The following is a 27,362-nucleotide window of genomic DNA, read 5'->3' on the forward strand; positions in this document are numbered from 1 at the left end:
CCTTGGACTTTGTTCTGGCCATATTCATCCCAGAAATATAGAACCTTATCTATTATGTAAATAAGCATTTGCTGCATAAGAGCCTTTAGATTAAATTAAATATTAATATTAATAATTCTTGAGTTTTAAAATTAAAATTTGAGAACGAAGTATATATAACTTTTACTTTTTTTGTACACAGTTCAGATATATATAGATTGGTACGAATAATTATAAATTGTTGATCAATAGTCTGATCAATTGGTACGTATATTCTCTTTGACATCCGAAGACCATGGAATAGTTGAAAAGCTAACTCTGGGAATCCTGAAAGATTTTTAATGAAATTTTATAATGATTGTATATTTAAATGGGATCAATAAAAACGAAAGCGCTAATTCAAATTTAATTATTAACAAATTCACTGTGCAAACGAAATTAATGAACTCAACATTATCATAAACTATCAATTCAAACAAAATTGCAATAGAATATACAAAAAGTATGCATAAGTAACCACATTTTTACTTACACTAAAAGCATTACAATTTATGGTTTGGTAATCATAAAGAGTATAACGTTAAAATATAGTACATCATTTTTTAGATCAATAAATATAATAAGTTTAACAAATCAACGAAAATTCGAATTAAGTCAGGGATAAACAAAGGAATGTTCTAACAAAATTATCTAAATCATGTTAAAATAATAGTAAAGAATTTAATAATTTCTATCTTCAATGCATGTTTAAAATTTTGTGATTTACTTCCCGTAGAGAAAAAATGTTTTATATAATACTTAGTTTATTTTGTCAAATTTTGTCGTGCTTGATATTTACATAAAAATAAATATGGTGTATAAAATATACAACAAGTAAATAATACTGTATAAAAGATACAAAACTTAATAAAAGGCAAGAAATACGTATAAGTATTTACAATTAAGTTTTAAACACTAACTATAAATAATTACGTAAAATAACGTTAAACGTAGAAGTTATTTATTTACATAAAAAATATAAAAAATTGAAGCGTCTGTAGAATTTGTAAGCCTTGGTAAAAGCAGTCACTTCTTCTTCTTGACCTTTTTCCTCACTCATATGGAGTCGGCACAATATGTTAACTCCTTCCATTTAACTCTGTCACTTGCCATATCACACAACACCACCCTTCTTATACATACTTTATTTAATGCATTCCATCCATTTCTTCTCGAGATTCCCTCTATTCCTGATACCTAACAGGTAAAAGCAGTCACTATTCGGCGTTTATGAACGTTTGTGAATTCAAAACGATGTTACTGGACTGTGATTGATTTTGTTTTGATTCGATTGTATTTTTTTTAGCAAAATATTATCGATATTCTAATATCAGATCACAATTCAGTCCCATTTGAAGATCCTCTACAAGTTATCCAAAATTTCTTTGCATGATCAAAAGACGCAGTATCAAAGTCAATGTTATGTAAATGATAAAAAAACTTAAATTGATTAACTCAACCCAGGGTCAGGTCAGGACTTGACCTGCTCCGATGCTCATGACGCCTAAAGAATCGGGAAAATACTCAGACGAGTGAGCGAGAGTAAATAAATGTACAAGTAAAGAGTATAATATACGGAACTAATCGGGATACTTGGTGGAGGGTGTTAACTGACTAGGTGGCTTATAGATGGCAAGTGAAGCGTAGGACATCCGAAGGCTAGATGGGTCAATGATATAAGAAAAGTCTGAAGTCGAATGTAGCTTCGATCAGCACGGAAAAGTGGTGAAAAGCATAAAGTGTGAAAGTCTTATACCAAGCAATGGTATAAAGTGCTGCCTATGATGATAATGATGATAAAACACAAGTCAAACATAATCTTTTTCACATAGCGAAAATCGAATGAGACAGAAGACTTATCTCAAGCATTAGTGCTTTAAAAAACTCTGTATTTGTTCATAATCATTGTTCATAAATTTTACATTGGCAACTATGTAGAGGATAGGTCAGAATCACAAAAGTTTATTCTCATATTTATTTTGTTCCTATAAAAACGCCTCAGAAAACGTTGATTGTAATCAACATTTTTGAAGGTAACTTGCACTGCACATGTCTCGAACTTAAGTTCGTAATATTTTAGTCAATATTTATGATAATTTTTACACTTTCCATTCCAAAACTGTCACTCCATCTTATTATTGTCTATGAGTTCACAGTTTGTAGAATCCAGGGCACAAATTTCGATATCCTAGTGCAGACACCTGGCAGGTTGGCTTCACCACAACCGATGCCCCAGCTAATGATTCCTGCTAAGAAGTACCTCGAATCTTTTCCTTTGACCTGTAAATAAAATAACAGTCTATGTTTGAAGTACAAAAGATATTTTAAGTTGGTCAAATGTTGATGAATAAAATTTGCAAATCTAGTAAGAATAGTTTCAAACAGTGCCCTGTCTTCACACGGCATTAGTTTACAATAATGTTTAGCTTCTACATGGATGCCCATATCCAAACCTAATCTCCTCTAACTATATTTAAAAATAAACCTAATTACATGGGAGCGATAAATGTTATTAATCAATCTTTTATGTCCGGTCCCTCTTGCCGTGTCTCGCGCAAGAATACGGCACGAACTCAAGTCTATAACATGCAACAAGGGTGTTGTTCTGAAAGTTACGAAACTGGCGGGTCGCTTCCGACGTCATTTACCTCTAATTCATGTGGAAATTAGGGTATAATGTCCGAAGCTTATAAACAAGGCTATTTCAGTCTAGGCTCTCGCATCTGTGGAGTCCTAATTGAGACCGATGAACAATTGTACATGCATTAGCAACCTTCCTTTTGTCTGTCACTATATCTTTGACCCCGGGGCTGTGCCAAAAGTAGGAACAGATCTACCAATAATTTACCTGTAAAGGTCCCCCTGAGTCACCCTGGCAGGAGTCATGTCCTCCTCTCTCGTGTCCTGCGCACAAAAAGATGTCCGGTATGAACTCGTGACGTCCCGCGCGCAGAAACATCGATTTGCAACGCTCGTTCGATACTATTGGTACTTGCACCTGGAATCACAATTTGAAAGATCATCTTTTATCTTGACTTGGATTTCTGACTTTATTATCCACACAAATAAATAAAATTCAAGTGTCCGTATAATCCACCAAAGAATAAAAGTAGTGCAAAGAATGTGTAAACATAAAGTTTTCCAACTTATGTATCCTATACATTTGTTGCGAATATTTTTGGATAGCTGCATGATGAACATGGTTGAGGTTAATCATAATATATACATTCCCTTTATTTCTTGAAACTATCTTATAATTCTCACCTCACTCATTTTTAATGCTCAATTTTGATCTTGTTCAGTTTATGCTAGAATTTTCCGGATCAACGTTTAATATCGACTTCAGTATTTGGTGATGTTCAATTAAAAAAAAAAAGATTCTTTCTTACCTCCTGCAAAATAGACGGTAGCACCCCACCTTCCGATAGCCTCCCCCATCCAGTGACGGTCGCATTTTCACCGACTAGCAGATCATCACTAGCTGGCAGACAAATAGGGGATATGTGAGGGGCGAACTGCACTGGAGCTTCCAGTTTCACTAAGGCCAGATCGTACTCATAAGTGAAGAAGTTGTATTTGGGATGGACGGCCTTACGCGCAACCCCTCGTTCAACGTAAGGATACTGCTCTGATACTGATGAGAAGTCATATTCACCAACGCGTATCCTGATTTGCGCGGTCAGGAGACTGGAATGAAAAACAAAAGTTAAACGGATGACTTGGGTCTTATCATATCATAAAATAAGACTATAATATAATGATGAATAAAATAAATTTAGCACATTATGGGAACGTAATTTTTGCCATTTGCTACCAGCACTACTGGCAAAAATTACGTTCCCATTACATTTATAATAATAAAGCCATCATAACTTGGGTCCAAAACCTAAGCCCAGTGGGGATGAAAAAACCTGTTATTTATTTATCTTTATTAAAACAACATGTAAAAGGCGGACTTAAAGCCTGATGCTATCAGTCAACTAACTGGTAATGCAAAGAAAATAACATTTTTGTTATGTGGCGTATACATAACAAAAATGGTATTTTCTGTGCCTTTTATCCTAAGTTCCTGTTCTTACTAATATTAAAGATGGGAAATTTTTGATGTGAGTATCTACTAAACAGATTTCTATTAAAATACAAAGTAATTTTGATTATAAAATTATCACGAGAACGCCGAAAATTTATCATAAAAAACAAAAAAAACTTACTCGTCAACACAGTGGCCAGCCGTCGCTATCCAGCCCTCGTTGATGATGGCTCCACCACATCTGTGAGTGGACGAGAAGCCGAAGAAGGATGTTCTTCGGACAGAGACCTGCCAGGGCCAGCGGCCGAAGCTGGAGTCCTTACCACCCATGATTCGGGTCTCGGGACGCGGCCACATGGCTGTGAGGCCACATTCTGAAAGACATTATATCATATGTTTAAATGAGTTTCTTGCGGCATTTCTTCTCAGTATTGCTCGATTCGATGCCTGTAGCTTAGATATGATATAAATTATTTAATTATAAATATAATCACGTAAAAAATATCTGCGAAGGTCAAATATCGGAATAAATGATTTGACCGTGACAAGTTATTTGATTGCTGTTTTAAAATTGTAATGAAATTAAAAATTCAAGATTCGTCCGTGAATCGACATTAAAATTATTATCATTATTTATTTCTAGGCACCTTTTGCCTTCAGCGCGTTTTACTCATATGAACCAGTGCCCCGTTTCACAGAACATTTTAATATGTATATTTCCTACTTTGGTACAGTATGGTTTTTATCCATTGATAATTTCAAGTCAGCATCAACATTTTGCACTAATTCTAAAATTTTTAGTTAAGTATATTCCAATATTTTATGAACATTTTATAATAACACCTCGCTAAAAATAAACGTATTTTTAGCGATCAGATAAGCTGCTAACAATCTTGGCGAAATAATGGTATTACCAGACTTCAGAGAAAAGTTGAAATCTCTCAAAGTTGTCTAGAGAAACAATGTTCTCGGTACAAAGCCTAAATCCTAATTTAAGTTTAATTTATTCCGGCTGATTTAGATCAACATAATAACATGGGACAAGTCTATATAGGGATCTTTGACCGAAACCAGAGATTATGTTAATATATCAGCAGCACTCGATATCAAACATGTGTTTTCGTATACCTTTTCAGGTTCTACTTTATTTGTTTGTTAACTGTTAAAATTAGTTTCTTTCGGCATTCTCAGCAAAGGTTCTTCCGAAAGTAGTTTGTAGCTTTGATAAATATAGTTTAAATTATACGACAAAACTGCAGACGTCAATAAAACGACACAGCAACTGCCTCATTACAACGGAACCCAATGGAGCAGTGAGGTGACCTATTGTCTAGTCGTAGTAATTCTAAAGCTAACAAGACCCTGAAGAAAGATACCAGAGCAGAAATTCTAAGTAATGAAAAAACCAGAAAATTGTTCTACCATGTTTTTATTTCTCCCTGTTCCGTATGTAAAACATAGAACCATGTTTAAGCATGCATAATATTTTCATATGCAGCTGAGCATTCCATGGTGAAATCCAGTTAGACAATACGACGCTCTCAAATTACATCTTGAGTTGGCCAAATGAGGATGAGATGTAATCTGGCTGCAGATATGACACAGATAGAAATAGACAATGAAAGTTTTTTATTATTATTTCTTTTTAGTTTTTTAAATTGCTTCAATTTTCAAATTTCAATACACACAAACTCTATAGATAACTCTCTCATCCTTGCATGTCCCGGTGCTTTCATTGACGTTAACCTTGTTTGGGAATGCTGTTGTTAACTATCAACAATGTAAAATCAATGTTCAGGCTTCTTATACCTTAATCGCTTCGAATTGACATCGCAATTTTATTCTACCCTTTCCAAAGAGAGTGGATGTCAGACAGGTCGGTTGTATAGTGACTATTTTAGTAAAATTTTCAAAATTCATGGTTAATTTTTTACGCGAACTCTGGGGTTTGATGCGTCACAGCTCCGAATGTTACTGTTATATTACTATTATTATATAATTATTTTTTATGTTCCAGAGACACGTGAAAATGAGAGAGAGAGACGTTTATGTTGTCTATTCTATTAGTTGATCGTTGGGCTGCAGTGTTATGAAACTGGCATTACCCAGTAAAGCTGCGAGACTTTCAGAATTAGGGGATGTTAAATGGGTGAATTTTCTCAAACACGTGCTGCAAATCTACCGTATTAGGTAAATTTTAGTTGAACGCTTAAATAATCTGTGGTTAAATATTAATTATTTTTTTAAAGAAATTTTCAAGTTTCCTCTAATTAATCCTAGTTCTATAAACACTAGCTAAGCATAGCCTTCAATTTCACTCTGTGTAAACACTGTTTAAATGAGTTTCTTTCGGCATTTCTTCGACAGTGGGCATTTCGAAATTTATAGTATCGTAGGTTTGGTAAATACTTATTATATCATTGTACGGATTTGGTATAAGAAGTGAAAAAGTGACTGTTAAAACTTAAAGACAAATTCCTGAATATTGATTTGATATTAATTCTGTCTCGTATATTAGCGGGTTTATTAGTGGAATTGAAATTAAATATCTCTAGTGAGACAGGGCGCTGTCCCATTTTCTTCGTGTGGAAATACCCCTGTCTCATTCATCCAGCCACGGGACCGAGCCGAGACCATGTGCTACTCTAGCTCCACAATCCCGCCGAAAAACATATACTTATTTTTGTTTTGTCTTCATCTTACTAACCTGCACTAGCAGTAGCAGCAGTAGTCTGCACAGGCGACACAGTGGTCTCATCAGTCTTATTGATCATGTTCAAACTGGGATCTTTTGGCTTCACATAGTTCTTGTGTGGTTTACTGGTGGTGGTCGTAAACTTCTTGGTAGGCTTCGGCTTGCCAGCAGGCTTCTCCCAGCTGGAAGGCCTCGGCTTCGTGATGAAGGAAGGTTCGGTGGTGGCTTGCCAGTGGATCGTGTTCAGGTTGCTTGGTCGCGACATGAATTGCGCTGGAATTTGAGAGGAATTTTTTTTGAGGTACAGTCAATGTTTTTGTTTCTCTTCATTGCTTGATAGCATTAGGCCATATAAATAAATATATAGGGGCAAATCACACAGATTGAGTCAGCCCCAAAGTTAATTCGACTCTTGTGTTATGGGATATTAACTATTTTATAACATATAGATACACATCCAAGACCCCAGGTAAATCTGAAACTAACCTGATCGGGGATTGGTTTCAGTCTATAATTTTATGTTGCATGTGTTAAAAGAAAAAAAACATTCAGTATTTCACAGCACTACTTCCGGGAAAATAATTCTATTCATAGTGCCATCTATAAACCTACTCATCTAAACATGCAGTAAAGTGGAAGTGAAATTTTATTTGCCATGCTTCATTCAGTCTGTCCACTATCGGCAAACAGTTCGACGAACTTTGACGGTTTCCACTTGCATTGCTGGTTTTCCTTTGCGGTAATAAAATGTCACACACAAATTACGCAATGTATCTCGCCAATAGTATGTAGGAGCCATTATAAAATACTATTTCGTATGAGAGAAAGCGTGAAGATGGCGTGTAGAAATATTATTTCTTCACTAGCCGATGCTTTTACCTCTGTCCGCGATATTTGAACTCGGGTAATCAACTATATTTACTCCAAATTTAATCGAAATCGAACCAGCGCTTTAGCCGTCAAAGTGTTCAAAGACAAACACAGAGACAGACTTTCGCATTCATATTAGTACGGAATGGAAGTAAAGATTAAAAACCTAATGTTATTATTAAATATTTATATTCACCTGAAGAAACGCTGTTTTCTGCGTGTTGTTCAGATACGGCCATGGGCCTCGCTCCGGGGATAATGTGACTAGACGATATCTTGTTGTGAGGACTAGCTTCTTCGCTCGGCCTATTTACATTTTGGTACTTATTTACACTGTTATACGATATTTTATTAACTATATCACTATTTTGTTCGCTACTTGTATCTAAATTGCCTAAAGAAGGTAAGTTTATTTCTGGCGGCCTATAGCTGTGTGAGGATGGAGCGCCATCTATTGGTTTAGTCATGAACGACGGCCGTTGTGTTTGGAAACTCGGCCGCGATATGGTTTGTGTAGTTTGCGGCGCTAGGCTTGTCGAGCTGTAGCCGCTAGATGGCGGTGTATACGGCCGCTCTGTAATCGCAACGGCACTCGATGTTTCTGAAAAAAAAATTTTTCATAAGATTTGGTAAATAAATACTAGGTAATAGAACATATTATTTTGCATTTACATTGTTATTCACATATTTTTATAAGTAACTGTTGCCCGCGGCTCTGCCCGCGTAAGTAGCCAATGACACTCTCCAGATCTCCAACTATGAGCGTTTCCCATTGCTCTGTTGACTCTTGGGTCCATTCAGGACCTTGCCTGTGCAGTAGTACAGTATACGTGACTTGACTTGATACATTTACCTTCTAAATCCTGTCGACACACATCACAGCGTGGGTACCGCCCACTCTGTTGCACTCCTGTACAGTACACATAGACACGTGACTTGACTTGATACATACCTTCTAAAGCCAGTGGCTTGTCCGGCAACCGACAGCACGACCCGAACATGAACCCGTCGACACACACCCCCGCGTGGGTGCCCCCCACTCTGTTGCACTCCTGCACCCACATGCAAGCCCCGCGCGCGCCGCCAGCCACGCACGATTTGCGCGACATTTGGTAACCTGGTGAAGAAAGGAAGAAATTAATTTGGCGTTCCAATTTCAAATGTAGCACTGGCCAGAAAATGTGTGCAATATTCTATACAACAAAGTCCTAAAATAAATTCCAGATTTAATTTTGTTCAATCCTATTCCAGTTTTTCGATCTCAACTAATATCCTAATCCTATCCTAACAAATATTATAAATACGAAAGTAAGTTTGTTACCTCTTCACGCTCTATCTAACTCAACCAATGTTGAAATTTTGCATAGGTACATATAGTTTGAAATATGAAGGACATAGGCTGCCTTTCATCCCGAAAATTAAATGTTACCGTGGGAAATTGACGCGGGCGAAGCCGCGGGCAAAAGCTAGTACTTGATAGAAATGGTTTGAGTAATTGTTTGGTATAAATATGTATGGACTCAAATATTATAATAAAAAATAGTTACTATTACTATTTTATGTATACACATATTTTTGTGTGTCTTGCTTTTAGATAATGTTAGTGTACCTCTACCTACTCTCAAGTCGTGCTATAACGTGCGAATTGTGTATGAAAATACCAAAATAAACCCCCAAACCGCTCGTAAATTAAACGAAATCGGGGCTTTCGTCTTGAATTTTAGTAATTATGTAAATTTTATATTCTGTACGTTGTCTGAATTAATTAAAAGATTACGAGTGGATAACAAGGAGTTTCCATTAATGAGAATGTCTTCGTTGCTCGGGGACATTGAGATGTAACAGATAGAAACGACAATGTGTAAATTTATTTTCCAATTTTTTTTTAAATTTAGGTACTTTTTGGTAATTTTTTGACATAGATTTTTTTTTAATTCAACACAGATTTATCATTCAAATCTGCTCTTAATATTTGTTCAGCAAATAATATTTAAACACTGACATTTTTTTATTTTAGCGTTTATATAAGCTTGTTATCGTCAATAATAATTCATAAAAAATCATATATATTTATTTAATAATTAATTTTGAAAATATTAGTTGTATAATGAAGTACACAAAAATAACTTATCATTTTCATAGACAATCTGAGGTATGTTAATGGCAGACGTAAAACATATAATAAACATATTAAAATTAATTGCAAATTCTTGTAATTAATAATTTAATCAAATATATCTCCATTATATTTTATGTTCGTTCAACGAGTGGCGGTTTTAATGGATTTTTTAAAATAATATTAAAGCCCCTGCCAACCTATTAATTTTACATGATTGCAAATAGTAAACATATCATTTTTAATGTTATTAATCAATTATATTATGACATTTAATGAACTATATTTTATAGTTCTCGATATGCTATACGGCCATAATATCTATACTATTATTATAAAGAGGTAAGCGTTCGTGAGCTTGTGACTTTGTGAGTTTGTATGTTTGAGGCGTTTAATCTCCGAAACTACCGAACCGATTTCAAAAATTATTTCACCATTTGAAAGGTACATTATCCAAGATTGCTACAGTAGTAGCCTCTAGTACTATATAAGAGAAAGATAGGATATGTATTATCTCATTCAGTGAATCTTGTGTAATTTTATATATAAATTCTACGCTGACGAAGTCGCGGGCAAAAGTAACTAAAATAGCAGTAATATCAGAAGACATCTCCAATTAACCTGTCAAATCGACAGTATTTTCGTAATATTGAGATTCCTACCGGCTTCACAGGTTGTACCCGTTTTAATTTGTGTTTATGGCTACAGAATGCACCTGCAGGGTTATTCGGAACCCGCTACCGTGGTTCAGGTTGTGGCTCGTGACTCGGCAGCTGGTTGGTTATTAATACAGGTACCTTGATTTTGTTATTGCACTATCTTGGAATATCTAGTTTCTGTCATTTTAGTGTTCAGAATTATTTATGTACTATCTGTAGGGAGTTAGAAATAAGAAACAGACAGAAAATAGAAAAGCAAGCACAGGCGCTGCTTATTTCAAATGAAATTTCTTCCAAAAGACTCATAAGAGCATAAGAGAATTGCGTGTTTACTGTGTGAACATTTTTATTTAAAAAAAAAAAACTAAAACTTTTAATATTCTTTGAGGGAATTTTAAAATTTAGTCCAGTAATTCCCTACCTTAAGGGTGGAAAGGGTATCGTCAAACACTTTTCCCAAAAATACCTACCTACCTCTTTTTAGTTTCAAGCATAGATATTCATACTATATAATATTATAAAATATATGAAATTGTGTTTGTCCTTTTATCGCGTTAAAACGAAAAAATGGATTAGGTGATTTTTGGTGCGGATATTGAAGAACTGGAGTGTGACATTAGGCTATCACTAGCGCAAGCGAAGCCACGGTAAACAATATCACCAGTTGTCGAAGTCTCGGCGGTCTATGGTTTCAAGATTAAATTCATAGTTTTGGTTTTATTTTTAAAACTTTAACTATCTTTTAATTCGAATAAGTTTCTCCTTCGACGAATCGTAGATATAAAATTGTATAAGTGTTTTATTATTTCGTAAACAGATGATGATTTACCACAATACGGTAAACAATATGCAGATAACAGTTACACGAGTGCTAAGCAGTTAAAATAATTAAACAAATCTTGTAAATATGCTTTCTCTTTACAATGCAAGTTACTTTAAAACATATACAAATTGTAATGCTTATTAACATGTGATTATAATGTTGTTATAAATTTTCATTATTTTTGTGATAGAAAGTGAAACATTTCACTTGAGAAGCAAAATGTACAATAACTACTTTTAAACTTTCGCGTTGCATAATTATATTTTAAACGACAGGCATTAAACGCGCACATATATGAAATAAAAATATATGTGCGCGTATAATACCTGTCATTTAATATATAAAAATGATATGGTATAAAATAACTGACCCTATATTGCGATGTACAAATGTTTGTTATTAAGTGATGAAAAACCTAATAAATTTATATGAAAAATGACTAAACAGTAAAGCTCACTGTTCATTATGAAACTCTTGTACTAGTATGATAAACCAACTAATGAATATCCTTATCCTTACATATAATGAAACAAAGTCCTCTGCCGCGTCTGTCTGTCTGTCTGTTCGCGATAAATTAAATAAATATATTTAAATATATTAGCACGAATCACACTGATTGAGCCAGCTCCAAAGCAAGTTCGAGACTTGTATTATGGGATACTAACTCAACGATACCATATTTTATAACAAATATATATATATATATATATATATATATATATATATATATATATATATATATATATATATAGATAAACATCCAAGACCCGAGTCAATTACAAAAGAATCATTTTCCATCATGACCCGACCGGGGATCGAACCCGGGACCTCTCGGTTCAGTGGCAAGCACTTTACCACTGCGCCACCGAGGTCGTCTCAAACTCAAAAACTACTGCACGGATTTTCATGTGGTTTTAACCAAAAGATAGAGTGTTTCCTGAGAAAGGTTTAGGGGGATAATTTATTATGTCCTTACGACGTTTTTACGGACGCCGTTAGTAAGTCCTCTTACCTCTCTCGGGTCTGCTGGAAGAGATTTCTTTAGATATAAGCAGTTCCGATGTGCTGTTATTCCACTTTTTATGTTAATCTTATATAATCTGTTCGTGTACATAAATTAGTAAATAAAAATATAAATAAATGTTATAAATGCGAACGGTTTTTTTTTTACATAACCTCTTCACGCTTTATATACTTAACCATTGTTTTTGAAAAATTTTATACACGTAATAAGGATTACTAAAACTATCTTTTATTCCTAAAACAAGTAATGTTATACATTTTTATCGTCTTTAGTTGTTTGCTTTGGAACCTTTTAGTTTCGACCACAAATGTGTTTGAGTTGGTCCACTGTGTATAAGTTGCTACCAGACTAACAAATACGTCAATCGCATATAAAATCATGGACCTCTATGGCGCGTTAATAGAGGCGAATTTGCAATGAATTTGGATAGGTTCATGTATTGTCGATCGACCGTACTCGCACGTCAGTCAAACTGTTCTGTGGCTTTAGAATGGTAGCTAAACGTGCTTTTCAGAATTCAACGGAGCTTAGAAATAAGTAGCAAATTCCTTGCAAACCCTCGTATTCTGCATGACTGAGGATCATAGCCATTATGTGGAATGAAATACACATAACGACTTCCTAGACTTGTTGGAATCGTGCCATTCCCTTCTCCATTTTACACACTACTTGATAAACCATCAACAAGAATGCAAGTTTTTGTTCACCAGAAGAAAGTGGTGGTCTATTAAAACTATTATACATAAATGAGTTTGACTGATGTACAAACGCATGTGACACGAGTAGGATACGAACCTGCGACCTTTCGATTCACTACCCACCCCAGCGCATCATCATTCCAGCTAAAATAAAAGTTTTTTCCTGTATTTGTACTATTTTTTTCAAGCGTATTTATTGCAAAATAAATCGATCATTCAATTTTTCAGAAGTAACCTAACCAAATATATATTTATCAAGTAACCGTGCGATTCATTTATTGGGCTGATTTATTGGGGGTCCTTCAAATAACCAGAAACCTTTACATAATTACCCGAGAACCAGTCAAATGTAGTCTCATATTTATAACTCAATTCGTATACGTTAATCATTCATGTATTCATTCTGCGAGTCAGAGTGTAAATTTAAATTAGTAAGCGATATATTGAGACAAGTATAACTTATTCGTTATGTTGGCTATAACTTGCGTATGCGATATTTGCTAATTTGATGTAAATGGAAATTCCAGATGATTTATTGTCCTGAACACTTTATATACAACTTGCTTTAGACTGTAGCTTCACCGGCGTTTATTTCCCATAAGAATAAGTTTTAGCGGGATAAAAGTTATGTTCTTCTTTCAAAAAATTGGCTGTGACATACGTACGGACGGATGGACAGACAAACAGACATGACGAATCTATAAGAGTTCCGTTTTTGCCATTTGGTTACGGAACCCTAAAAATTAAGATTGGTACAACTCACGCTTACGCTCGATGTAACAACCAAGGGTTTAATAATAAAGAATAGTTATGGTTAGAATTTAAGATAGCTTGTTAAAATTCAACGTATCTTTAAGATTGAACCAAATTATAGACTTAATGTCCTCACTAACGTTTCTTTTGTAACTTCTCTTCCTTTCTCTCTTTTGTGGCTGCGACTAAATCATGATATTAATAAGCATATTTTGAGTATGTCACCGATTTAACTCCTACCTGTGGTCAATCCTCTATGGCAATGCTGTTGTTGCCTATTAGTTGATTATTCTAAAAAAAATATACGACGCGTTTAGATTTCGCCCATATATCACATTTATAAGGATATAAACGTGACTTATTAGAAGACGGGAGATAAATCTGTCAATCTATTGTTTGAATGAGTTTCTATCGGCATTCACTATCAGCAATGTTAGATCCAAAGTTTGTCGATTTTTGAGAAATACCTACTATATTTACCTAAAAATTTGACGTGAAAAAGTGCCTACGAGCGAAGTTCTAATTTCTGCACAATCTTTGGCTTTGACATAAAAGTGTAGATTAATCGGTATAGAAGTGCACATAAAACTCGCGTTTTTGGTTTTCCTCTTTTGTATCGTGACAAAAGGATAAATCACAAAAGGGAATTTCTAAAGGGATATGTTACGCGTGTAACCAAATCCTATCGAATCGTTCCCTAAGAATCGTTTTTATTTGAACACTCGCATTTTCAGGCATCGATAAATTTTGTCACGCCTAAATACTTGCTTACATCTTCATATTTTTTCCCTCCATTCAGAGTGTTCATCTAATCGAGTGGAAATTATTTTCTTTAGCAAAAAGTATATCGATTTAGAACTATTTTTCGACAAAAACAAGTAGCCTATGTTTAATATAAACATATACATAGATATAATTATTGATTAATACATAAAAATTGATTCATTGATTCGATCAAATTAATACACGGGCACATTATGGCACCACCTAACTATCTCTATTTGGTATAATTGTGGTCTGGAGAGTTTATATGCATGACGTTTTGTACATAAATTCTGTAATTTTGTGCAAGTAATTTTCTGTTTTTTTAATCAAATCTTCTTGAAATTTCTTTATTGATATACTTTACGGTATCGAGAAGAACATAGGGTACTTTTCATCCCGGAAAAATAACTGTTCCCGTGGAAATTTTACGCGGGCAAAGCCACGGGCAATAGCTAGTAAAATATAATTAAAACAGATTTAACGCTAATCACACGTCATATAAAATAAATTTAACTTTAAATTAATAACAAGAAATGTAGCAAAAATGTAATACAAAATTTGTTTTCAAAGCCAAAACCATAAACTCGATCTCATGTCTTTAAATTACAATACATCTGTGGCACCTCAACAAGTCTTATCAGACTCACGTGGCAAGCAGTACTTCACAGTGTCTCGTTTACAAAGACTTAGTATGTCTATCTATGTAGTATGTATCTCCCTCTCTGTCTCATCTCAGCGATTTCCAGGTTGCTGCTTGCAGAAGAATCAGAAAAACCAGTAGCACCATAACAATCCAGCTTTGTGTATATGACGTATCATAAAAATCAGATTCCTCCCTATCACAAATATTATTACTAACCAAATAAAGATAAATCTTAGCCTTGGATCCGCTTTCCTACACATGATCTGGCACCCTTAACTATTCTCATTTGGTGTGCATGTATATAAAATATATGTATGATATATTATGCCACATTTACTCTTAGGCCCAAGTTGGACAAGGAAGTGAGCATCCCAGTGGGCAGCACGATTATGTAAATAGTTTACTCGCGCTGTCACTGCTAATGTCACTGCCACTGCCCGGCGCTCCCTCGATTGTCGGTTTGTCAAAGGACGGGCATCGCGAGCACGAGCTAGTGTTTACATTCTTGCCGCAATTCGATCAAAATAGCACGTGCCACGCTACGTTTTGTTACCTGACTACAGCATGTCGTATATTAATCCGTTAATTTGTAAAATTTGCAAGTTGATAAATAAAGAAGAGAGAGAATAAGAGTATGAAGTCTTAGTGTAAGTGCTCACTCGCGTCGTTATCGCCGCAGAAGTGTTTAGGGAAATATTTCCGGCAGCGGCAGGAGAAGTGGCAGTGGGCTGAGTGTAAATGTGTGGTTTAGATAGAATACAAACGTTGTTACAGTTGCCACAGAGAAATCTGACCCCTCCGCGATTTGAACACTATCTCTTAGGGGGTCAGATTTCTCTGTGGCAGACTGTACATAATATATGTTATTCTAGATTTGGCCTAGAAAAAACAATAGTCTTAATTTGATTTACCAATGTAATCAAATGAGGTCATAAAATGAAAAACACTATAAAAACTGTAAGACTAATGAAATGTCTAATACATATAAAACAATTATTGACATGACTTAGTCATGTATAGCACATCAAACTACTTACTGCGTGTAAACGCTGCATGATGCAAATATCGCCGCCGGCGCAACAACCACTGCAGATTTATTGGACCCACCCCCTCCCTAACTCTGATTTATGAGGGGAAACGTGCCCACGGCACAGATTAGATTGTCTGCTCAATTTTATTATCCCTTCTACAAGAGCTTTGTAAAAAAAAGTTTTAGTAAACTATCTACTAAACTGCAAAATGAATACCACTTCGCTGAAAATCTCTCTTCTTCTCTTCATAGTCGTATTCCTCATGGCTGAAGGTCGTGGTCATTACGTGAAATGAAACACACATAACAACTTTCTTGGCATTATTAATGGAGTGGTTTTCCATTGCCTTCTCCATTTCACATACAAGTTAATAATAAGCAACCAGTGAGCAGGTTTACTCACGATGTTTACCTTCACCGGAAACAAGTGGTGGTCGATGAAAAGTAATATACATAAGTCAGATTGGTATACAAACTCATGTGGCACGAGTAGGATTCGAACCTAGGACCTTTCGATTCGCAGGCGGGCGTCTTAACCATTACACCACTTCTTCGCCGAAAATACGCTAGTTTTAAAATTAATTGACAACTTGATATTGACAAAAATGTGTAATTTTAATAATATTATAGTAACGTGACTAATATACATTGTAAACCGACCCAGGGCTCCAAAGCTATGTGACTGAGGAATTACCCAGGAAAACGCTCAGATGAGAGAGATAAATATACGTTAAACAAGTTCTAAGATTATGTCGACTGATTTCTATCTCATAAGAAAATCGTTACAAGTCCTTTTCCGTCACCGTGGTTGGATAAAAATTGTGTTCGCTCTCGTGGGAATTTCGGGAAAAAAATTGCGTTGCGTTAACCCTATGCGTTATTCCAGGTTATATTCTACCCGTGTACCAAATTTCATCACAATCCGTCCAGTAGATAACAAACATCAACACAAACTTTCGCATTTATAATATTAATAGGATTTGAATGTGATCTAAATATAGATAATTTTTATTAGCCATTATTTCTATAATCGAAGCCTACATTTTAACGAAAATTAAACTATTCTACACAGTTCAACGGCACACGTGAATTACCCCCATTAATTTATATTAAAAAAATTAACTTAGCATATAAACTAAAATGTAACTTTCAGTTTTTTAAATGATCCAATTAAAAAATAAATAATTTGGATCTTGCATTTCATTTTTTTACTCTGAATTCTTTTAAGTCATAATTGGTTATAGATTAAATTTATATAAAGTTACTTTCACACTCAAGATTAGCACGTAAGTGTGACGTACGCTTTCAGTGAAAGTAATAATGCAATATTGTCCACGGAGAATGTATAAAATAATTGATATTATGGCATCTTATTATCTTCTATTTGAAGATAATAATGAGATGAAAAACATCTGGAATCGAACGGGAATCTTGTATCTTCTCCCGTCGCGTCGTAGATTTAACAAGTGGAAATAGGGTACAATATAATAATCCTTACGTATAAATAATTTTCATGCAGTTTTCACTAATAGACAGGTTGATTCCTGAGGAAGGTTTAGGTGTTTTATTTATTATATGTCATTACTTGAGCAAAGCTGGCACGGGCCGCTAGTAGATACTAAAATAACAGAATAAAATTATTAAAATTATCGTTATTAAATATTTAAAAAGAACAAACGATTGTTGAAGACGCTGGGACGGGCTGTTTTCCCATAGGAAAATAGCCCGTCCCAGCGTTTCGCTCGCGCACACCCATAATAAATTATACACTTAAAATTCCTTCAGTAATCACAGTTCCTACCAGTTACCGCAAAATCAAATCATTTATTCAGAAATTAGACCCTCACAGGCACCATTTCACGTCATATTCTAAATTAAATGATATATATCAAAGCTACAAACTACTAGCATTTCGAAACGACCACTGCTGAGAAGAAATGCTGCATAACTGTTTGCCCATTTTAGAGCCCTGCCCGTCGTACTCCGGTTTCGACTACGCAGCACATCGCGGCTTCGTTGTGCTCCATTATTTTCCATAGATTTTGACACCGACGTGCGTTGACGTACTATACGAATCTTCATACAATTTCTGCGTTTTCCGTCGACGGATGGACGAGAGGAACGAAGGAGTGACGGGTCGCAACGAAGCAATTGTTGGCTTTTATTTACATGACTGTGTTCTGCTCTTAGTCTTGAAGCGGTGGTGGTGTAATGGCTAAGACGCCCGCCTGTGGGTCGAAAGGTCTCAGGTTCGTATCCTATACGTGCCATATGTTTGTATACCAATCTGATATTATAGTAGTTTTCATAGACCACCACTTGCTTTCGGTGAAGGAAACCGTGTGGAAACCTGCACACTGGTTGGCAATTTAGTTCCCTAGTGTGTATGCGACTACCTACCACTAGATGGCGGTAAGTAGTCGTAAAAGTCATGTCAGATGCCTTTAGGCGACTTGAATAAAATCTGACACCAGTGTTAGCAATAACACACTGATCGATATGATGATGATAACCGCTCTTAGTCTATGTAATATTACGAGACTTTATTTCAGATGTTAATCTATTTCTCATTAAGATATAACTACACAAAGTAGGGTAAAACAAGATCAGTTGTGAGGATTACCATTCTAATGCTCTATATAACTTATAATTAAAGATGTAAGTAATTTATGTGCTCTCATTAAAATGCGCGTTCAAATAACATTACCGTACTGTCATCTGGTTATTAAAATATCGTTATGTTTTAAACGGTCGATGGAAATGGCGATTTCTCTTCGTAGAACGAAGGTAGGGCTTTCACAAGAAAATATGCATTATTATTTTCCAATTACATTGAAAAGGTTTGCTGTACCACGAGTAAACACATGTCAAGCAACTTCGCAAGTGACATTAGCATCGATTATATTTTTATTCTAATAACCAAATATTCGTTTGTTTCGATATCTACCCGTTTCCTGTTTTTTTCTTAGGCTTTAATACCTAGATTCATGGATTTAGTAAGTACTTGACCTAATAATTCCATGCCTAGATTGTATATGTATCTTGTAGAAAAACCTACTTAAAATATTGGGACGCCTAGCGTAAGCTTGATATAATATTATGATGTAAGATTGAAATAATATTTTATAGACAATAAAATGGCAAAGAATGTTTTTAGTAAAAAAATTGTTCCAAGATACGAAATTGATACATTAATTTATTGGAAAATATAATTATTGCGATTTTAATTTGGTATATTTTTAAAAATATTATTATTTGAAAATCTATCGGAAACAAAATTATTTCAACTGGAAAGATTCAAGTCTAATCTGTAAATAAATTATAAACCCTTTAAGGGTTTGTGCGAATGGTTCAATGTATCTATTTTATCGATTTTCCGGTACTAACGTTTCAAAATTGCATTAAATCACAATGAATCGCACCCCCAATCTGATTGCACCATTATATTCCAATATTCCTGCAACTGCACGGCTACTACGAGAATGGTAAAACGATATCGAAACTCACCTAGAAAATCCGTTGAAATATGTAAACATTTATATAAGATTCCACTATCTATAGTAGAGACACATACTTAAATTTAAAAATTTTCTCGAATTAAGCTGTAAATATCACTGAATTTTCTCACGGTCATAATGTCAGATCTATACTGATATTATATTCCAAAATACGCAAATTATTCACTGACACGTATCTTGTAATCAATGTATCATCATAACGGGCTCAGAAATTCAGCAAAAATAAATTAAATATTAAGTTTAATTTTGTCTATATACATTTTTTGGAATGAAATATAATGTTATTTTATTTTTGAACCAAATCAAATCCAATTCATATATGTTTTCCCGATTTCCATAATGGTATTCAAACTATTCGCGAGGCGACAAGAAAGTGCGCGACGGTGCTAGGTGAGTTACATAAGATTGTTGATGTGACGTTGTTGATGGGACGTCAACAGATACTAATTTTCACGTCAGCAGACAATGGTAGCCCCCCACGCTCATATCGCACGATGTACTTGTTCAGAACAAGCACCGTGGAATTCCAACAATATTCCGCACAGTGGTGTTTCATAGAGAAATAATTTCCAATGTCGATAAATTGTTCAGAATATATTGTGAGCCGGCTGGCTACCGGTTTATTGGTGGGTGGTCCAAGTTTGTTTAGGCATAAACTTCAATTACTTTGATTGAGCGTCAAATTTGAGCAGTGTGTGACCTAAGGTTAGCTTAAGGAACACCTTAGGCTAATAACTAATTGCCTATCATCTCGTATTCGCCTTGGCGTAAAAGTTTTTGGCCAACGACTACGTAAGCTACATTTGCAATGCTGCTACAAAACAACTCAAAAGTTAGCTGACGAACCTCGCTTACTTCTGATATTATTAGAAATGAATTTTTGGTCAGTATAGTTGTCTGGAAATTCATTTCTCTTTCCATTTTTTCCGTAACACCGTCTACAATTTTGGTAAATAAAATGTAATAAACAAACATCTTTCTTCCCAGAATATTTCTGTATCAAAAGAGTCACACATTGCAAATAACAGATCTCTAAAGATCTATCATATTTCCAAAAAAAAAAACTTTTCAGCCAAATTTAGCGATGGCGACGAAAATTCCCGCCATTCTGTCGTAATAGCCGAATATGTCATGCTTTTTGTAACCGTTTTCTAACAAAAAGTTACAGAGTTTTGACGTAATCGCCAATTTACTCGAGCAGCCAGAATGATGGCCTTCAAGTGGTCTCGCTTGAGGCTGCTCTCGAATTTTCCCAATTTCCACTCGTATCTTGGATCTGCTCATCAAAATATGAAGGTAACAGAAAACTATGTTTTGTCTCAAATAAGTGAAATCCACTGTTTTTCACTTAAATACAAAATAATATGCGCAAAATGCAGCATAACGCAAATTTCTTCCAGGCAATCTTTGGGGAAAACACTAGGAAAAAATCGTGCGAGTTAAAATGGGTGCAATAAATTATTTTCAGCTGCTTATTCGTCCAATGACAATGTAAATTATTACAGGCATATTTGCACTTTCAATTTTTTAACCTGTTCCGTTCCCCAAAGGCCCAAAACAAATTCGAAATTAAACTTGTTTGTTTGTTTGTTTGTTTGTTTGTTTGTTTGTTTGATACTTCTCTTTACGCTTCATCTACTCAAGCAATAGTATGGAAAAGGACTTCAGGTACCTTTCATTCTGAAAATAAAACTGTTCCCGTAAAAAACTCAAATGAAGCCGCGTGTAAAGGCTAGTCTTAAATATATCAATTTTATCTAGAGTATAAATATTTTTTTAAATTTTCTGACCTTGTCATCTACCCTATATAACTCATACTTTCTACAGCTACATACTCTTAGATCCTATTAATATTATAAATGCGAAAGTTTGTGAGGATGTGTGTATGTATGTATGTACGTTTGTTACTCTAATGGACGGATTGTTATGAAATGGTACATGGGTAGAATATAAACTGAAATAACACATAGGGTATTTTATTTATCGCGAATTACCAACGGGAGCGAAGCCTCGGGACGAAGCAAGTTCTATATATTTTTTATTCTGTGTTCTCATCATTATGTGAGATAGACTTGTAGATCCCCGATGGTCACGCTCTTCGCTCTTGACTTGCAAGAAGTTATGAAGATATGATCATTACCCGCTAGAAAGTGTCTTCATACAGTTTATTGCCAAAATGGCTGATATAAACGACTTTGTTCTGAGGAAAATTCTAGCGATGGAATGTTATTTTATTGTACAAGCTGTGACTGGAGTTTATCTGCATTTCTATCTATACACATTTTTATGCTCATTAAAAATTATAACAGTAATAAAGTTTCGGAGCCCAGGGGTCACTTTTCTCCTTTATTTTTTACTAGCTGCCCGTCCCGGCTTCGCTTATCTATTTGTGAAAACGGCGTGAAAATCCGTGCAGTAGGTAGTCTTTGAATTTATCGTGACATATAAACAAACAGACGCGGCAACTTTGATTTTATAATATGTAAAAACAAGGAAAGGAAGGGAGGGATACGGAAGGGTCTTCGGCAATCGTTCTTATTGTCACTTGCCGGAAATGTTATATTACACATGTCATCCCTGACATCAAAGTGACATCATTTTTATTTCTGACTGATACACTTGAACTGAGTCTCATGTCGCGTGTTCAAGAATCTATTTATAGAAAAGCAGGAATTCAGGTGTTGGTACAAAATTACTTAGTAAGATTTATATCGCCAATAAACAAACAGACATACATCTGAAAGACCTTAACATGAATATTGAATATGTTTACCTCCCTGTTGAAGATTTCATAAAATGAAAAATATACAGAAAAAAATTACTTTAAAATGTATAACTTTCAATTTTGGAACATAAGATTTTGTACCGTGAATTTTAAAAGATATTTTTTATTATTTGACACAGGTTTAACATGATCGTTCTTACAAATAATAGAATACAGATTAGAAAAATACCTGTATCGTGGACACAATTTGTATGTACCTCCTACAGACTGTCTATGCTATCCTCCTAGCTAGCTGTATCATCGTCACAGCCTATGGGTGCCTCAAAAAAACAGGGTGTCACGCGCGCCATGCCTACTTTGTCGCCTAGGGGCTTTTGCCACAGCAACCTGTAATTACACTGCCTCTCTCACCCTTCAAAGTGGAACACAACAATGCAAGCACTGCAGTTTGGCGACAGACTTTTACCAATGTCTAGATCTGGTAATTGATTTCTGCATACTAACTATTTTATGTGTTTACACCTGAGAAGGCGACATGCGGTGATAATAATGGTGATGTACACACTCCGCGCTTAATAATGTTTTGCGTATAACGGTTTCTATATAAAGTGTTTATTTTGAAGTTCAGCGAGTCAACTGTATAATACTTATTATTTAAAAAATATGGCCGATGATGGCATCTGTTTTTGTTGATGGCACTTGATTTATTTTTCATTCTTGGATGCCATATTTTTCGATGTGCAAACATTGTGTGTTATCTGTACACCGCGTACTGTTGTCATTCGCAGCCGCAGTTATGTGCCAGTTACTTTTTTTTTTAAATGAAGGAACATCGATTCAAATGATATTCGGCCAGTATTGTAGTCAAGCTACTAAGGCATCATGTTTTATCAACAAACTTAAAAATTACCAGCATTCCAGAGCCACCACTTGTTGAAAAGATGTGCCGAAATAAACTCTTGTAAAAGCATTGATCCAAAAGTGTTTATGTAATATAATGAATACTTTGTTTAATAATAAATATAAAAATAATAATAATAATAAAAGTAAATAAACGTAATACAAAATACACCAAAACTTCGTTATACAAAAAGACACTAATACCGTTAAAGAAAAGCAACAACAAGTGTGAAAATCTCGAGCATTCTCCAGATTATGTCCCCCGGGAATGAATCCCGGTCTCCGGGACGTCGTTTCCTATTCGACGAAAACTCATTCCGTAGACATTGTTCGCAGGAAATTTTCATTTTCCCGTCAAAGGCGTTCCGTTTTGCACAGGACTGACAGTTAATTCGAATTTCAAATGGATTATGAGTGAGATATGCGATGTTTTTGGGATAAGTTATACAGAACTGTGAAATGGGATCGTGTTGCTTAAATCTTTATATCGCTGTCGAAATGTTTTAATTAATCAATTAGATCACATGAATAAAAAATAAAAACGTTTACCACTTGAATTAAAAACACGCCTCTGATTTCTAGTTTCTTACGTGAGGTATGTTGATTAGTCATGAGTACTTAAACAACTCAAAAATGGAAATACTGTGCATGTTCTCAACAGCTCAGTTCTGAAGAACACTCTCAGACAGGGACTGGGTGATTTTCTTCGTCTCAATTTTTTTTAATCATTATTTAAAAAGCGTGTAATTCATATCATGTATAAAAAAAACATTTCAACATAGATTAAGTTACGATAACCACCATTTTAAATATAAAAAATATGCTTCTTTTTTCTTATGGCGGCAGAGTAAATATGAAGCTAGGTCAAATCAAACTGAGTTAACTAAGTTTTATTTAGTTAAGTATCAACAATAAATCTATCCACAAGTACGATTTCCATTTAATCTTCCAATTAGCAAGTAATCGTCATCACGTTAATTAAACTATACTGCCCTAGTTGAAACATCCAGTTGGAGTTATGATAGAACATCTGTGTTTACCCTCTCACTTTCGAAAGACGTGTTTGCTTCTAGAAATCCCATTAATTTATGTGGAAAAGACCATTATCCTACTTGTAAACGATAATTTAGAAAACAATATTTTTAATTTTGTATTATATAGGTTGATTTCTTATATATTGCCATTATTTTATCTACATGCTCAAACGATGGTACTGAACAAGTTTTCCTATGGAAGCAACATTGAAATCGCGAAAAAATAAAATCAGCTGATCTATACATTTATTACAACTTAATAAAAATAGATAATCAATTTTGTATAGAACAGTTGATTTTTTTTTCGCGATTTCGGAGTTACTCCCATACTAAATGTTGTTCAGAATCATGGACTGAGCATGTAGACAAAATATTGCCAATGTATACAAAGTCATCCTGTATACATCCGTAATATCACCGGTGTTACATGGGGGTAGACAGAAATTTTTTTCACCTTCAACGATCCCTTAGAACGATCCTGACAAATCTCATTCGCCACCTCTATACTCGTCACTCTCTCCTGTTATGGGTGCTCCTAATATCCCCCCTACGAAGGAAATCCGTAATCTGATACATGTATCTACGGCTGCTATTTTATACATACGTTGATATTGAATTTATGACACTCTTGTCCCTCAGAGAATAAAGAGCGAAAACTGTCAGCGCCCTTCATTAAGGCGCATTGTATACGCACACTGGGCTCCACTTTTGATCCATAGCGGAAACTAAAAAATAACACAAGACATGTATATTTTTCAATATTTCACTAAATATAAAATGGTGACCACCAAAATTACCTATGTCGTAAATTGAGTTTACATTTTGTATAATGGAAATCTATAACACTTTTTATGACGACCTCGGTGGCGCAGTGGTAAAGTGCTTGCCTCTGAACCGAGAGGTCCCGGGATCGATCCCCGGTCGGGTCATGATGGAAAATGATCTTTTTCTGATTGGGCCGGATCTTGGATGTTTATCTATATATGTTATAAAATATAGTATCGTTGAGTTAGTATCCCATAAAACAAGTCTCGAACTTACTTTGGGGCTAGCTCAATCTGTGTGATTTGTCCTAATATATTTATTTATTTATTTATCTAATAAAATTCATTATCTAATGTAGCAATATCACATGCGTTATTTTTTTTAACTTTCGTTTTTTTTAAATTATAAACAAATTTTAAAAATTAGATGTTAGCGTTACTGAGCAGGGAGCGGCTCGTTCACAATCTGCAGCCTTCAGTGACCCACTGCTACCCAGCAGTGGGTGTATATTAAGGTATATCGCCAACCATATATCTATTCTGGGCCATCCATATCCAGTTTAGTGTCATGTTAAGGAAGATTTTATCTTAAATCTCGTAACATTCTGTATGACTCAATTTTTTATTATTGCATTGTCCGAAAATTTCTGTACCGTGAACGGTTTGCAGTGACCTTAATACGTTGCCAGTTGTTTTTGTGCAGACCCTTTGTCTCCTAGATGGTTTATGTCACAATGTATGTGACGAAATTGAATTGTCGCTTTTTTGGGACATACCCTAAGGATGTACAAAACATGGAATTAGTAGATACCCATGGTACAAAATTAGAACGTCAACGTTGTTTTGTTTTTATTTAAAAAAATACTGACCTTTAATATATTTTTAGGATGTAATTAGGTTTTATATAGCTATCGTTATTTTCGAAAATAAATAAAAATACTTTGTTGCAAACATATTTATTTTATCTATGGTTGCAACAAAACCAAATTCACAAAAAATATGAAGGAAGATATAATAAATTTCTTATGATCTAAGTATATAATTTACTACGTATAAATAGTTCATTTTAGATACGCGTTACGCCCGTTAATCGTGTCACGTAGTAGGCGAGAAAGGGAAACTAGGGTCCAATGGGAATCGCAGATAATTCCGCTCATGTCTTCATTCATAAATCAACCAGAGCGTAACGCGGCGTCCAAGGTGAGCGGCATAACACTGCACGAGACTATGTGACGCTGCGCGAGTGATTACTCTGATATAGGCCACAAGTCGACTAGATTTACGGGAGCAGCTATGGAGAAACATCTCTCTATTCGTCTGCCTAAGCCCCACGTATCGTCACAAAATGTTTACCAGAGACATGACTAACGTAAGATACTGCCTCCTCTAGATCTTTTTTTCCAGTTAACTGCAGCTTCTACCACAAGGCCACTGACAAAGATAATTTATATCAAAGCGTCGCGCTGCCTTGTCGCATTTATTACCAAGCTAGGACCTCGAATAAAGAATTGAGCCGCGTTGATTAGGTATCTTCAATGTGAGCTCATGGGTATTACGCAGTAGGAACTTGGGTTCATTCATATACTCGTATGTTTCTTTCATTACGTTATGATTAGAGGTTGCGAACTTCTGTCATATTGATCGAGTGACAAAGTTTTCTTAGCTTAAATAAATCCCAATCCCAACTATCCCAACTAATATTATAAATGCCAAAGTTTGTGAGGATGTATGTATGTTACAAACATGTTAGTTACTCTTTCACGCAAAATCTACTGAACCGATTGTTATGAAACTTGATACACGGGTAGAATATAATCTGGAATAACAAGGGCACTTTTTCTCCCGAATTTCCCACGGGAGCAAAGCCCCAAGGCGCAGCTAGTACACAACATATAGATAAACATCCAATACCCAGGTCAATCTGAAAAAATCATTTTCCATGTTGACCTGACCGGGGATCGGAACCCAGAACCCCCAATGTAGCAGTCCAGCATGATGACCATTAGGCCACGGAGATAAGCTAAGTTTGAGAGTAATTTATCAGTGAATCTCGCCAGGTTGCAGGTGTCACAAATATCAGTGTTTGCTTACCATGGTGCAACAAACAACCTTGTTCAACTACTAACCACATGTATGGTCAAACCTGTGTGGCCACAATAGCATTCCCAAGGATGGTTGACGAGTCACATCAGCCTAGTCTTCACCTTTTTGGGCTTCGTGGCGTCACAGCCATGGAAACAAGCGATGATGAGAGAGATAAACTCAAACTATATAGACGTATAAAAAGATACGACAAA

At 35.1% G+C, this 27,362-nt stretch overlaps 1 protein-coding gene across 2 annotated transcripts in view; it reads right to left on the bottom strand.

Moving 5' to 3' along the window:
- Window positions 1-373: 373 nt before the first annotated feature.
- Window positions 374-27,362, bottom strand: part of Sb (Stubble) — a 130,016-nt gene continuing 103,027 nt past the window's right edge. For both annotated transcript variants that reach the window (XM_053748813.1, XM_053748812.1), the window contains exons 4-10: window positions 8,566-8,730; window positions 7,810-8,214; window positions 6,756-7,016; window positions 4,230-4,422; window positions 3,408-3,705; window positions 2,867-3,016; window positions 374-2,298 (exon numbers count right to left, since the gene is read on the bottom strand). In XM_053748813.1, the coding sequence (XP_053604788.1) occupies window positions 2,161-2,298; window positions 2,867-3,016; window positions 3,408-3,705; window positions 4,230-4,422; window positions 6,756-7,016; window positions 7,810-8,214; window positions 8,566-8,730 (1,610 nt within the window). In that variant the 3' untranslated portion in view covers window positions 374-2,160. The remainder of the gene's footprint in view (window positions 2,299-2,866; window positions 3,017-3,407; window positions 3,706-4,229; window positions 4,423-6,755; window positions 7,017-7,809; window positions 8,215-8,565; window positions 8,731-27,362) is intronic.

The sequence above is a fragment of the Plodia interpunctella genome, chromosome 8 (assembly GCF_027563975.2).
Source record: "Plodia interpunctella isolate USDA-ARS_2022_Savannah chromosome 8, ilPloInte3.2, whole genome shotgun sequence".
NCBI classification, from domain to species: domain Eukaryota; kingdom Metazoa; phylum Arthropoda; class Insecta; order Lepidoptera; family Pyralidae; genus Plodia; species Plodia interpunctella.